Genomic DNA, 12,809 nt, shown 5'->3' with positions numbered 1-12,809 from the left:
AACCCCAAACTTTTTACTGTTAGGTTCAACAGCATAATATATTTCAATAAATATATTCAGAACAGGGACTTCCCTGGTGGCACAGTGGTTAAGAATCCACATGCCAATGGAGGGGGCACGGGTTCAATCCCTGGTCCGGGAAGATCCCACATGCCGTGGAGCAACTAAGCCTGTGTGCCACAACTACTGAGCCCACGTGCTGCAACTGCTGAAGCCCACGTGTCTAAAGCCCGTGCTCCACAACAAGAGAAGCCACCACAATGAGAGGCCTGCGCACCACACGAAGAGTAGCCCTGGCTCACCGCAACTAGAGAAAGCCCACACACAGCAATGAAGACCCAACACAGCCAAAAATTAATTAATTAATTTTTAAAAAAAGAACAAATATAGGAAAAGAAAAGAATTACAGAAACTGTACATGTTGTTTACTGACAATGTGGTTTTAGGCGATTAACTGCTTTGATATTTGTGACCTTTTTGTTCTGCAGTTATCACTAAACAAAGAGCAATGAGTTAATAACTCTACATGTTAGACGCCTGTAGGTTCACTTTGAATGAATACCACATATGCCAACATTTAAAGTTTTTAATGTGACAAATGAGCTTGGTTCCTGCTGTTAAATGATCTCATTCTAGATTGGATTCATGACAATGCTACTCTCAAGGCATAAAGTATATCTAAACAGTTTCTCTGTGGTTTCCTTAATAGTTCTCCTAATAGAGAAACCAGTATGTTGATGAGAATGGCAGAAGAGATTTTTAAAGCAACATCGGCAAATTCAGCATGTTCATTTTTTTTTTTCATTTTTAACTTTATCTAAAAATAAAGCAAGTGTTGCTGTATTTTCAAAATATATCTTAACAATTTATCCTGTAAAATTATAGTTAAATTTAAATTTATCCTTTGATATAAAAAATGGATTCTAGATCCATGATTTCCTATGCATGGATCTTTTCTGATAGATATAAAACCTTCTATCAAATTCTTATGGTGCTTAGTGCAATATCAAGATGATCACTTGTTTTGTTGATAGTTATTCATAAAATATCTGGCTTCTTTTTTCTTTCTCAGTATTATCAGTTATTAGTACTTGATGACCTAAATCCCTGCCATGGTTAAGATGTCAGATTCTGGAGTCAGACTGCCTGGGTTTAAAATCTCTATTCAGTCACTTGCTACCTTCACACCCTTGAGCAGATTACTTATCCTCTTCGTACTTACTTTCCTCATCAGTCGCATGCAAATTCAAGAGTACTCATTTCCCAGAGTTGTCATGATATAGACTACATGAGATAAAATATATAAAACTCTTACGACAGTGCCTGTCACATACTGAAAGTTTGGGAAAGGTTTGTTGTGTTTTCACTGTTACTGTAGTTATCGTTATTTTGAGAATCTCTCAATTTTGCAGCAAACAGCTCTGCATTGGAGTGCCTACTACAATAACCCTGAGCATGTGAAGCTGCTCATCAAGCATGATTCCAACATTGGAATTCCTGATGTCGAAGGCAAGATCCCACTTCACTGGGCAGCCAACCACAAAGATCCGAGTGCTGTTCATACAGTGCGATGCATTCTGGTGGGTATAATGGATGGCCTTTCCAAATATGTATATATATATATATATATATATATATATATAAAATGAAATATCCAGTATATGCAAAAGCATTTATATGACACACAACCAAATTATGAAGCAAAAGAGTATAACAAACATGTGAGCTCATCACCAAGAAATAAAACATTTTCATGCTGTTATTTAAGACCACGCAGAAGTTTCCTATGTGCCAGTTTCCAAATACATTCTCTCTCCCTGTGCCATGCTCATTCCTGTCCCCCATCAACTACTTTTCTGAGCTTATATTTATCATCCCTGTCTTTGTTTTATACTTGTTCTTATTAAATAGTAAATAGATGTAAGTGAATATTTATATAATACATTTAAGATATATAAGGAAACAACAAATACTCATGTACTCATCACTGAGTTGAGGAGCCAAGTACATTACCATTACCATTACCGTTGAAGTTCCCTGGATATCTCCCAGTACCATTCTTTTCTCTCCTTTCTCAGAGTCAGCCACTATCCTCAGTTTTGTGCTTATCATTCCACTGGTTTTCATTATAGTTTTACCACATGTTTGTATCCCTAAAAAATATATTGTTTAGTTTTTAACATTTTTGAATTTTATATTCATAGAATCATACTGTATGTATTCTTCCACAACATACTTTTCTCTTGCTCAGTGTTAAGCTGGTGATTTTATCTATGTTGCTGTGTGCAGCTGTAATATATTACTTTTTACTGCTGTATAGTATTCCATTTTATGAAGATTAAATGACACATTATTCAGTCTGTTATTGACTGACATTTGGAACTGTTTCCAGTTTTTTGCTATTTACAACAGTGCTGCTCTGAACCTTTTTTAAAAGCATATATAGGGTATCTAGGGTATGTATTTAACTGGTTGTTGCAGGTGTATAGAAATGCAGTTGATAGTTTGGGCCATTAATTATATATTTAACCAATTTGCTATACTTTCTTATTAATTTTGAATATTTATCAGTATATTCTTAGAGGTTTTCTAATCACTCCTTCCCAAATTCCAACTTACAAGCTATGGTAGTCTAATATTTAGTCCTATTTGCTTATAGCACACAAATTAGACTTTAAAAGATATTATTGTTTTATTTGTACAATGAAAATTTATTTCTACTTGTGTGTTAACTAATTTCTTTGCTCTGCATTTCTTCTTGAGTCTCGAATTTTCCTTCTAGAGTTATTATTATCTTACTTTCTGAAATATAATTCTTAGAACTTCCTTTAGTGTAGATCTATGGTGGTAAACTCCCTGATTTTTTTTTAATAAATTTATTTATTTGTTTGTTTTTAGTTTTGTTTTTTTGGCTGTGTTGGGTCTTTGTTGCTGTGCGTGGGCTTTCTCTAGTTGCGGTGAGTAGGGGCTACTCTTCATTGCAGTGCGTGGGCTTCTCTTGTTGTGGAGCACAGGCTCGAGGCGCACAGGCTTCAGTAGTTGTGGCACGTGGGCTCTAGCGCTCAGGCTCAGTAGTTGTGCACGGGCTTTATTGCTCTGTGGCATGTAGGATCTTCCCAGGACAGGGATTGAACCCATGTCCCCTGCATTGGCAGGTGGATTCTTAACCACTGCACCAACAGGGAAGCCCTCCCTGATTTTATTTGTTAAGAATGTCTACATTTCTACTGTGCTCTTGAATATATAGCTTTCCTGTATACACAGTTCTAAGTAGTTACTTTTCTCAACTCTTTCAGACTGTCATTTTGCTGCTTTCTGCCTTTCATTAATTCCTCTTGAAGAGCCTGTTATTGGTCTGTGTCATCCCTTTATAGATATCTTTTCTCTCAGGCTGCTTTTTAAAATTTTTCTACATGGCATAACTACAGTTTTACTACGGTTTGTCTAGGTGTGCCTTTTTTTTTTTTTTTCCTGTTTAGTATACATTCTGATTATTGCATCTCATTTCTGGAAAATATATAACCATTATCTCTTTAAATATTGCCTCTCTTTTATTCTCTCTACTCCTGCCTATGGGGTCTCCAGTAATACATATTTTAGACCTTTCCATTTTACTTTCCATGTCTCTTAACTTCTCTTTTACATTTCTATCATCTTGTCTCTTTCTGCTACATTCTGGGTAGTTACATCAGATCTGCCTTCCAGTTTGCCAGGTCTTTCTTCAGCTGCATCCAATCTCTTGTTTACCCTATTCATTTAGTCTTCAATCTTAGTGATTATATTTTCACTTCTAAAAGTTCTACTTGGTTCTTTTTCAGATCTGCCTGATCATTTTGAGAGTTTTTGTTTCCTTGCTCACCTTTTATTTCATTTTTTATTTTCTTACATGTTTCATAGATAGTTATTTTATATTCTTTTTGTGTTAATTCCAAGATCTGAAGTCTTTGGAGGATGATTCTCACTCATAATATCTTATTTCCTCACAGATTTGGCTTTTTTTTTCTCCCTTATAAATGCATCTAAGTCCTTGGGAGACTCAAGGGCCTAGAATACCATTGTGGTAATATTCTACTTCTTTTTTTGAAGTGTTTATAATACCTTTAATACTCTTTTTTGTAAAATAGCCTGACTGTATAGACAGCTCTAAATCTGGGATGGCCCTTCAGAGAGTTCTTAAATTTGGACAAGAGAGCTTGGCTTTGGATATGACCTAATCTGAGAAGGGACCTGACTGTAGGTGAGGTAACTCTCTTTAGCTGAAGCAATTCCAAAAGGATGACAGTAGAAAGTCATTTGCTGGCAGCACTTGCAGCAGCTGGGGAAGTAGGTCCTTTAGTCGTGAAGGGGGACCTTAGCAATGCATCATATCTGCTACAAAGATCCAGTAGAAAAATGAATAAGTGTTGTAAACTGTCAATTTAAACCAAATATCCAATAAACATATGATAAAAAAAAAACTCAACCTCATTCATAAAAGAAATACAAATTAAAACATCAGTGAAATGCATTTCATACCTATAAGGGGAAAAATGTAAGTTTGATAATACTAAGTGGTTAATCTGTACCAGCATGTGGGGAAATAAAAGCTTTTATACATCGTCATGGATGTGTTAATTAGTACAGCCATTTAGAGAGCAGTTTGACAATACTAGCTGAAGATGCAAATATCCTTCAACCCAGCAATTTCCCATCTAGGTGTCTGGGCTAGAGAAAAATCACATGTGCCACAAAGGGACATGTAAAGGAAGCGTGTTCATTGCAGCATTATTGTTAATAGTGGGAAAAAATGTAAATAACCTAAATATCCCTCAGTAGGAGAATGGTTAACTAAATTGTGGTTTAACAAATGGACTAGTATCATCATAGATACTCAAATGTATTGTGTTGAAATTAAAAATTCAAAAGTATAATTTTGAAAAAAAATTCAGGGATATGTATGGTATAATACATAAGTATAAATATTGAAAACACACATACAAAATTTAACTGTTGTTTATGGATGTATATATGTGAAGCAAAAATACAAAACATATGCCTTTAGCTGAATCTGTAAGAGATTAAAAAAAGCACATTAGGCAAAATGTTGATGATCCCTATTTAATCTATTGATAGATGGTACATGTTGTTTATTGTATCTTTTCTGTACTTTTTATAGTTAAATATGAAAATTAATTTTTAAAGATTTAGACTGTATACTTTTTTCTGAATTTATCACTTCTGCTGAGAGAGAATATGTAGGTTTCAAAAATTGCTCAGTTAATACTGTGTCAAACGTGATTTATTAAGGATTCCATGTATGTCTGAGGTCTCTGGTTCCTTAAAAATAGGATGCTGCTCCAACAGAGTCTTTACTGAACTGGCAAGACTACGAGGGTCGAACACCTCTTCACTTTGCAGTTGCTGATGGGAACGTGACAGTGGTTGATGTCTTGACCTCATACGAAAGCTGCAATATAACATCTTACGATAACTTATTTCGAACGCCTCTTCACTGGGCAGCTTTACTAGGTGAGTTGAATGTGAAACCAAGGATCAACAGTAGGAGGAACTGCATGAGTATAGGAAATTTTCCATGGCTTCTCTCCCCCTGTCAGCTCCCACCTCCTATTTAATTGTTTTAATTTTTAATTGATATGTGGCGCTTTATACCTAAATCACTCTGTCGTATGCTTAAATTTTAGCAATATAGAATGTATTCTCTGTTATATATTAATTTCAACATCGTGTCTTTTCATTTTTATTATAAAAGTAATGCACATTTGTTGACAAATGTAAATATAAAATAATCTTCACATTCAGTGCCTTTGCTTTTTTGGAGAAGGGCTCTAATTTTATGTGTGAGCTAATACTATGATATTTGATTTCCTTTTCATCATATTTCCTGATATGCCTTTGACTTAACCTTTTTGGGGATCACTTTTTTAAATGAGAGAGTATATATGTGTATGTGTCTGATTTTTGGCACTCTGAGAGTCTCTTTTAGTGAAGGAGTTTTACCCACTGATAGTCACTGTTATAAATTGTATAATTTGATCTTTTTTCTGTTATTCTGCTCTTTGAGTATTAATAGTGTTTTGGTTTTTTCCTGATTCCTTTGTTTTCTGCCTTGTGGTGTGTGGATTACATTTGTTGTTGTTTGGTTTTGAATTGCCTAATGTTTTAGGAGGATTTTTAAGTTCTACTAGTAGTTACTTTTAAATTTTTAAGCCTAAGTCAGAGTCCAGAGCAAAACTGTGTCTATTAATTCCCATCTATTTAAAAATGAGGAATTTAGCACACTTTCACTTATCATTCTTTGGGTATTTATAAATATAATCTGATAGTAATTATTAATTAATATTAATAATTATAATAAACCATTATTATTATGGACTTAGTTTTTAAATTACACATTATCTCTTTTTTAAATGATTGCATTCAGTTTTATAGTCAGATTTATAATTATTATTTAGACTTCATTTCAAGGTGCAGTTTCATCCCTTTTCCTCTGCATTCTAGGAGGACTTTGCAAATTTGTCTCCACAGCACTAAATTGACTTGTGTTCCACAAGTTCAGCTTTCTTTCTGCCTCTTATAGATTGTATTTTAGGTTATATTTTGATTTCCTTCTCTCATCCATATTTCTTTTTATCTCAGCTTTTTTCCTTTTTATCTCCTTCCATTACCTTTTCATTTTAGATTATTTTCTTCTTAGGATATTCTGTTTCATTTCATAGAGACCATCTCTTTGCAAAAGTCAAGGATGCCAAACAGTTGCCTGAAATTTTCCTCTGGATCCTTCTCTAGATCATTTTCTGAGGTATGCTCTTCTTCTTTCTGATGGTGTTCCTTTCTCCCTGTCCTAGAGTATGTTTTCATATAGCCTTTTCTGAATTTTTCTCTTTATCTTTCAAACGAGAGATATTTAGATTGACTATGTGCATAGATTGCCTTTGATCCTGTTTTTGCCCGTACATGTTATGGAGAACTCCATCTCAAACCATAGCTGGAGAGCAGGTAGACAAGCACAGCTTCCACTCAAATTCCTTTTTTTCTGCCTGGCTTTCATGCAGTGTATTCTTGCTCTGCTAATGTGGCATCTTCTTCATTGCCTCATTCCCTATACACTGAAGCAATGGCATGTATGAAATTCAGGTTTCCTAAATATACGATTACCAGGCTTGTTTATTCTTTGATCCTTTCTACAGTTCTTCACTTGTGGAGACTACATCCACATCCTCCAACGTGTACTGCAGAGCATGTTTCTCTACTGCCACCTCATCATTCCTGCCCACTTGTTTTCTGGGATTTGAAATCACTGCCTAGATGTTAAAAAATTGGGGGAGGGAGGTTAGAGGGGATGGATAGAAGGCCTCAGAGCTCACAAGAGTTTGTATTATAGGTTGTCCTCCTGAGTAGCAGAAGAGAACAACCACGTAGTTCTGATTGATGGTGCAATGGAACGTGGAGACCAGGGACACTGATGGCTGAGAGGGGCTGGCTCCTAACGTGCCTTCTTCTGTTTTTATGGGCAGTTTTATAAGGTGAAGCCAGGGGATGCAGTGAGCTGAAACCTAATACAGTTTTTTCTCAATCTGGCTGTTATAATTAGTCATTTCCTTCCTGGTTGAAGCATTAAGTTTTTAGTGTTGTAAGTTTTTGCCTTTGTGCTACATAATCATGTATTTTCGTGAGAAGTTAGAAGAGGCTGCACTGGGCATTGTGAATGCTGGTGTATGTGCTAATGATTTTTCTTACCCCTGTCCTTTAAATAGATTATAAATGAATCAGTCCTTTTATGTGATAACTACCTTGTGTCTGCTTTCAGGCCACGCACTGATTGTCCATCTGCTTTTAGAAAGAAATAAGTCTGGAACCATCCCATCTGACAGCCAGGGAGCAACACCCTTGCACTATGCAGCTCAGAGTAACTTCGCTGTAAGTAAACCATGACAATTATCTTTTTTTTTAAATGAAATTTTTATTTTGATATAATTGTAAATTCACATGCAGTTGTAAGAAATAAAACAGCAAGATCCCATGTACCCTTCATTCAGTTCACTCCAGTGGTAACATCTTGCAAAAGTATAATATAATGTCATAAACTGGAAATTGATATTGATATAATCCACTGACCTTATTCAGATTTCACACTGTTACTTGTACTCATTTGTGTGTTTGTGTAGCAATTATTTTTTAACAATTGCTCATACTGTTCACTCTGTGATTCAGGTGATAGTCTGAATTTTTATAAAGTTGTTAGTCACATGGGAAGTTTTAAAGAATTTTTATTTTAACTGTTCAGTGTAACATTTTGCTTTACTGTAAGTGTACTTAATCTTTTTTGTTAATTGTAAGGCACTAAAGACAATCTAGTGTTTGGCAATCTATAATTGTCCTGAAGGCAGTGGGCAAGGCTTTAGAACTAGATAGACCTTGGCTAGAATCCTGACTGTGCCATTTGCTAGCTGTATGACCTTGCATAAGTTCTTAACCTCTCTGAGTCTTAGTTTCTTCATATGTAAAATGAGAATAATTATACCTTTTCTTTTAGGATTATTGTAAGGATTAGAGAAAGTTTATGACCAGTGCCTAGTGTAATACTTGGCATAGAGTAGGTATTCAAGAAATAGCATTCATTGCTATTATTACTTGTGCTAATAATTTTGTATATTGTACATCTGAGAAAGCAAAAATATGAATTATTGATATATCCAAAGATATTAACTATTATTAATAGTTCCTTCCTGCCACCCTTTACAGTTTACAAAGTACTTTCTCATCCATTATGTCACTCAGTCCAGCCAGCAACATGATAATGTCTAGGCTGCTTCAGCCTCCTGAGTATGAGTGGCCACTAAGAACTAGAGACACATCCAAAGAGGCACACATTAACGCAGTCACAGTGGATTTTGCTGCCTTCTACATGAGAGTGCATAGTGAAACACCTGGTTTCATTAAATTATGAGAATGTTATCATCAGCATAGTATAATTCCATCTTCCTGACCTCCCCAAATGCACTGTTGAATACACTGAATTCTTAGATTGAGAAAACATCTTATTTTCCCACTTTTCTTTCTCTCTGGTACCCAGAGCAACTATAGCAATCATCCCCCTTCTTGGCATTCCTAAAAATCTATTCTATATATCACCTAAAGTTTTGGTAAACCATTATCTTCTATTATCTCCCAAGATCTGAGAAAAATACAGAGTTTTTGAGGAGGAATTCATTCTTATTACACATAGATAAGAAATCCAATTGGCCCAGTCTAGTCAACCTATGGAAATCAGAATTCAATCCGTATTTCAACATAGGCCTATGAAAGGACATGTTACCCCTACTTACAGATGAAGAAACCAAGGTTCCAAGAGATTAAATGATTTGCTTGGGCTTCCCTGGTGGCGCAGTGGTTGAGAGTCTGCCTGCCGATGCAGGGGACGCAGGTTCGAGTCCTGGTCTGGGAGGATCCCACATGCCGCGGAGCAGCTGGGCCCGTGAGCCACAATTACTGAGCCTGTGCGTCTGGAGCCTGTGCTCTGCAACAAGAGAGGCCGCGATGGTGAGAGGCCCGCGCACCGCGATGAAGAGTGGCCCCCGCTTGCCACAACTAGAGAAAGCCCTCGCACAGAAACGAAGACCCAATACAGCCATAAATTAATTAATTAATTAATTAATTAATTTTTAAAAAGTCACTGCTATGATTTAAAAAAAAAAAAAAATTTGCTCAAGATCTTGAACCCAAGTCTTAGACTCCAAATTTAACCTATGTACAGAAACCAGTAATTAAGTAACTGTGCTAATGCAAGTAAGAAAGAATACTAGAACATTACAGATGTTTATTCAAAGAAACACTTGCTTTAGACAATCTGCCAATTACAGAAATAGTTTTTTAATAATTATGCAAATTTTATAGGCTCAGTTTCATCCCTTGATCTCCTGGGACTCTATTAATTCACAAGAGATTGTAATTCTCTTTTTAAAAAACATCATCAACAACAACAACAGTCCCATAAAACCCTTGCAAACATTCATCATTAAGAAAACATACTCAACAAAGAAATGTTTGCAAATTATTAAAAGAAACCCCCCAAATCACCAACATTTTAAAAGTTTATTTCTTTTTTTTAATAAATTTATTTATTTATTTATTTTTGGCTGCATCGGGTGGGTCTTCATTGCTGCACACGGGCTTTCTCTAGTTGCAGCGATCGGGGGCTACCCTTTGTTGCAGTGCGCGGGCTTCTCATTGCGGTGGCTTGTTGTGGACACGGGCTCTAGCGCGCGGGCTTCAGTAGTTGTGGCATGTGGGCTCAGTAGTTCTGGCTCGCAAGCTCTAGATTGTAGGCTCAGTAGTTGTGGCGCATGGGTTTAGTTGCTTCGCAGCATGTGCGATCTTCCTGGACCGGGGATTGAACCCATGTCCCCTGCATTGGATTCTTTTTTTTTTTTAATTTATTTATTTTATTTATATTTATTTTTGGCTGCGTTGGGTCTTCGTTGCTGTGCACGGGCTTTCTCTAGTTGCGGCGAGCGGAGGTTACTCTTCGTTGAAGTGCGTGGGCTTCTCATTGCGGTGTCTTCTCTTGTTGCGGAGCATGGGCTCTCGGTGTGCAGGCTTGAGTAGTTGTGGTCCTTGGGCTCAGTAGTTGTGGCTCACGGGCTTAGTTGCTCCGCAGCATGTGGGATCTTCCCGGACCAGGGTTCGAACCCGTGCCCCCTGCATTGGCAGGCAGATTCTCAACCACTGTGCCACCAGGGAAGTGCCCCCCTGCATTGGATTCTTAACCACCAGGGAAGTCCCAAAATTTTATTTCTTTATTCAAATCTACTTAATAAGGACATACACTAGATCCTAAGGAGCACTAAGCTGTAATACCTCAGTAGCTCAATGTCTAGTTTTAAGACTAAGAAGCAGTGTGTGTTACAGTGGAAAGAGTGCAGTGATTTAACCCTGCATTCTACTCCTGTTAACTGCTACCAATGTTTATATGACCTTGAGTTTAAATATCATCTGTAAAATGAGGAGCTGGACGAGATGAGCCCTTAAATTTTTTCTTGCTCTGAAATATTGATCATCAACATTTTGTACATTTTTGGCCACCTCACAGCCTCCAGAAATTGTTTTTTTCTGAAACTATTTTATTTCCATTCAAGCAAAAGTTTCTGTGATCTTCCTAAAAGCTTGTAAGCATCTGAGTTTTGAGGAAAGATGCAATTTTAAATGCTATGAATATTAACCCCGATTAACATTGTTAAACACTATTAGAATTATTAAGGGTCCTAATTTTTGTATGATTCTATAGAGGAAGGACCTTGAATGTAGGAAATGCTGAATAAATATTTGTTTAGATGAATTGAACACTGCATTTCTCAGTAACTACCCATAATTATTTGATAAATGCACTAACTATTTTTTAAAATAGTAACAAAACACACAGTGAGAGAATGTATTAGGCTTCTCTGCAGTTGAGTTTTTAAACTTAATTGAGGATGATCATTCTCAATTATTAGAATGTTGAATGAGGGAGTTAGGTTACATTTTTGAAGTGCTATGAAAACTAAAACCAATGTATAAGGACAGAAGATTGTCACTTTCAATGGAAATTGTAATTTCGTTATTCATAAAAAGATAATTTCATTTGATTCAAAAGTAGAGGAAAAAATACTTTGCTTCTAAGTGGAAGTCACATATAACACTGGCTTTCTTACCATAGAAAATGCCACTCTCTTGTCTCAAATTTTTAAATGAAGTTTTCTTACAGGAAACAGTTAAAGTGTTTCTAAAACATCCTTCAGTAAAAGATGATTCAGACCTTGAAGGAAGAACATCCTTTATGTGGGCTGCTGGGAAAGGCAGTGATGACGTCCTTAGGACTATGCTGAGTTTAAAATCTGACATTGACATTAACATGGCAGACAAATATGGAGGTACAGGTAAGAACTGGCAGACATATTCAGTTTGCTTTCATTCAGGCTTCAAAGTGTAGATGGTGCTATTTTGCAAAATAGTAAGTTGAAACCATTGTTCTTAATCTAATATTGTTTGACTTTCATCTTAACTTTTTAAGTTTAGGTTGCCAGGACATCACTCCAACAGCTTTATTTCTTCCAAGTATTATGGCTAAAATTAGCCTGTGTTTCTACCAAGTGAATCTTGGCATTTGATTTACAAGCCTTGTTGCTCCTTAGACATGATTGCGGGAACTCTTCTGAACATATATCTTTGTGTAAAAAAGAATGAACCTGCACTTTAAAACTATACATACCTAGCAATTATTAACTATATTTTCAAACATTTAGAATTACATTTTAGAGAACGCACACATCTAAGTGTGTTCTCACCAGTCTCATTTAATATGCTCTTTTCTCAGTTTTGAACAGCATTGCTGCATCCTGAATCTCCCATTTCAGAGTTAACCTCCCATGGCTCTAGAAGCTTCAAAGCTTCAAAAGCTCGTACTAGGTGCTTCCTTTAATCTCTTTTTCTAATAAGAGAGCCCTCTAACTATGTGTTGATTAGTAAGAGAAGTATAAGTATTTTAACACTCATTGTCACCTTAGAGGTCTCTTCCTTATATACTGCAGTCAGCCCTCCGTAACTGAGGGTTTTGCATCTGCAGATATGGAAGCCTGACTTGTATTCACTTTACTATACCATCTTATATAAGGGTCTTGAGCATCTTCAGATTTTGGTATCTATAGAGGCTCCTGGAATCAATCCCCCACAGATACCGAGGGACACCTGTATATCCAAATTGCAAGTCAGAAGGAGAAAGAAAAATCACACAACAGCACAATAACACTGAACAGAACAAAACCTCAGCTATG

The 12,809-nt window shown here is 36.2% G+C and overlaps 1 protein-coding gene across 7 annotated transcripts in view; it reads left to right on the top strand.

Moving 5' to 3' along the window:
* INVS (inversin) overlaps window positions 1–12,809 on the top strand; it is a 156,367-nt gene that overhangs the window by 76,742 nt on the left and 66,816 nt on the right. For all 7 annotated transcript variants that reach the window (XM_082468568.1, XM_082468569.1, XM_082468566.1 and 4 more), the window contains exons 5-8: window positions 1,413–1,580; window positions 5,328–5,508; window positions 7,808–7,917; window positions 11,744–11,915. In XM_082468568.1, the coding sequence (XP_082324694.1) occupies window positions 1,413–1,580; window positions 5,328–5,508; window positions 7,808–7,917; window positions 11,744–11,915 (631 nt within the window). The remainder of the gene's footprint in view (window positions 1–1,412; window positions 1,581–5,327; window positions 5,509–7,807; window positions 7,918–11,743; window positions 11,916–12,809) is intronic.

Source organism: Balaenoptera physalus (genome assembly GCF_965194825.1).
Source record: "Balaenoptera physalus genome assembly, chromosome: 7".
Taxonomy (NCBI): Eukaryota; Metazoa; Chordata; class Mammalia; order Artiodactyla; family Balaenopteridae; genus Balaenoptera; species Balaenoptera physalus.
The sequence above is the reverse complement of the archived record's forward strand: the minus strand, read 5'-3'. Positions and strand labels throughout refer to the sequence as shown.